Here is a 1,283-nt window from a genome sequence, read left to right as displayed (position 1 = left end):
TGTGGTCATGGAGTGATGCCCAAAAGGAAGAAACAACGTGTGCTCCCCACCTTGAATCATTTCACAATCCCCTGAGGGATTCAGTGTTTCATCAAACACTCATTCAACGCAGAAAAAAACCTTTTCTGCAACTTTTGTCTTGTGTTTCCCCTGGCTCTGTCAGCCCACCTGTTTCTAGAATCATCCAGAATTGCTGCCCTCCTGCCGCCATCCCACCTTTTGCCCCTCCTCAAGCCCAAATTACTCATTATGAGACCAAGATGTCAGACTTCTCTCCTCTGTTACAATAAGCACCACTTTCCACCAAATTATTTTAATGCTTCCTTTATGACAGTCATAATTTAATCGGCAATCAATTTAGAATGACATCAAGTGACAAAGTGACAGAGTGTATTTGACATATTTGCTTGAAAGATATTGGTTAAACATGGATATTTCCAGCATGTCTCTTACAACCATATTGAAAAATTGAGGTTTATAGAGAAGACGTGTAAAATGAAAACTGAATTTACAAAAACAAAAATACATCCGGGACTATTAGTTAATAATGACCGGGATGTTTGTGAAGATGCATTCATCAGGTGTCCTTAGGAAATGGGTGCAGGTTTTTAACCTTTGCGAGGGAATTGACTTGAAGTGGAGGGAGGATCTGAATTAGAAGCCTTCTGAGGCATCACGTAGAACTTAAATTGTATTCAGTAGAAATGGGAAAAGTGAGGAAAGGCCCAGTGTAGTAGAAACGACAAAACCACTTTGTTTCAAGGCAGCCAACACATAAAATATGAGGTGCTTTCCATTCAAAAGGCTCAGGAGAAGAATTATGCCCTTGTCTGATGTTACCAGGGCAGATCTCCTAGTTATAATTCAAGTATATAGGGTAAGAATTGAGTTGAGTTTCTTTGTCCTGAATGCCTAGGCTGAGTTGGTTGAAACATCCACCTGCAGGTTCTATATTTTATCACAGTATTTATTCCCTCCACACTGTAAACTCTGTGAGATTAGTCCTGTGTGTCCTGGGTACCACTGAAGCACCTTCCCTTGGTGCAATGCCTGCTATGCTGCAGCATTTAATAATTGTCAACTGAACAAATATTGGATGCACCTGGCCAAGAGGCACCCGAGGAGTGTCTGTACGTCAGGTGGAGGTCGTTGCTTCATCCTGGCTGCTTTCTGCACCCTCTGTTCCTTCTGGACTCCACGGCTTACCGTCCAGCAAGGCTTTTCTCAGTCGTCGCCAGAAGATGTGCCGGCCCAGGACACTGTCCTCCCACTCTAGGTAAGTG

At 43.0% G+C, this 1,283-nt stretch overlaps 1 protein-coding gene across 1 annotated transcript in view; it reads right to left on the bottom strand.

The window, feature by feature from the left end:
* Nucleotides 1–297: 297 nt before the first annotated feature.
* Nucleotides 298–1,283, bottom strand: part of TLR4 (toll like receptor 4) — an 11,655-nt gene continuing 10,669 nt past the window's right edge. The window contains exon 4 of the mRNA XM_015569901.1: nucleotides 298–1,283. This exon is cut by the window's right edge and continues 1 nt beyond it. Within this exon, the coding sequence (XP_015425387.1) occupies nucleotides 1,136–1,283 (148 nt within the window). The 3' untranslated portion in view covers nucleotides 298–1,135.

The sequence above is a fragment of the Myotis davidii genome, unplaced genomic scaffold (genome assembly GCF_000327345.1).
Source record: "Myotis davidii unplaced genomic scaffold, ASM32734v1 scaffold866, whole genome shotgun sequence".
In the NCBI taxonomy this organism is placed as follows: domain Eukaryota; kingdom Metazoa; phylum Chordata; class Mammalia; order Chiroptera; family Vespertilionidae; genus Myotis; species Myotis davidii.
Note: the sequence above shows the minus strand (reverse complement) of the source record. Positions and strands in the feature narration are given on the sequence as shown.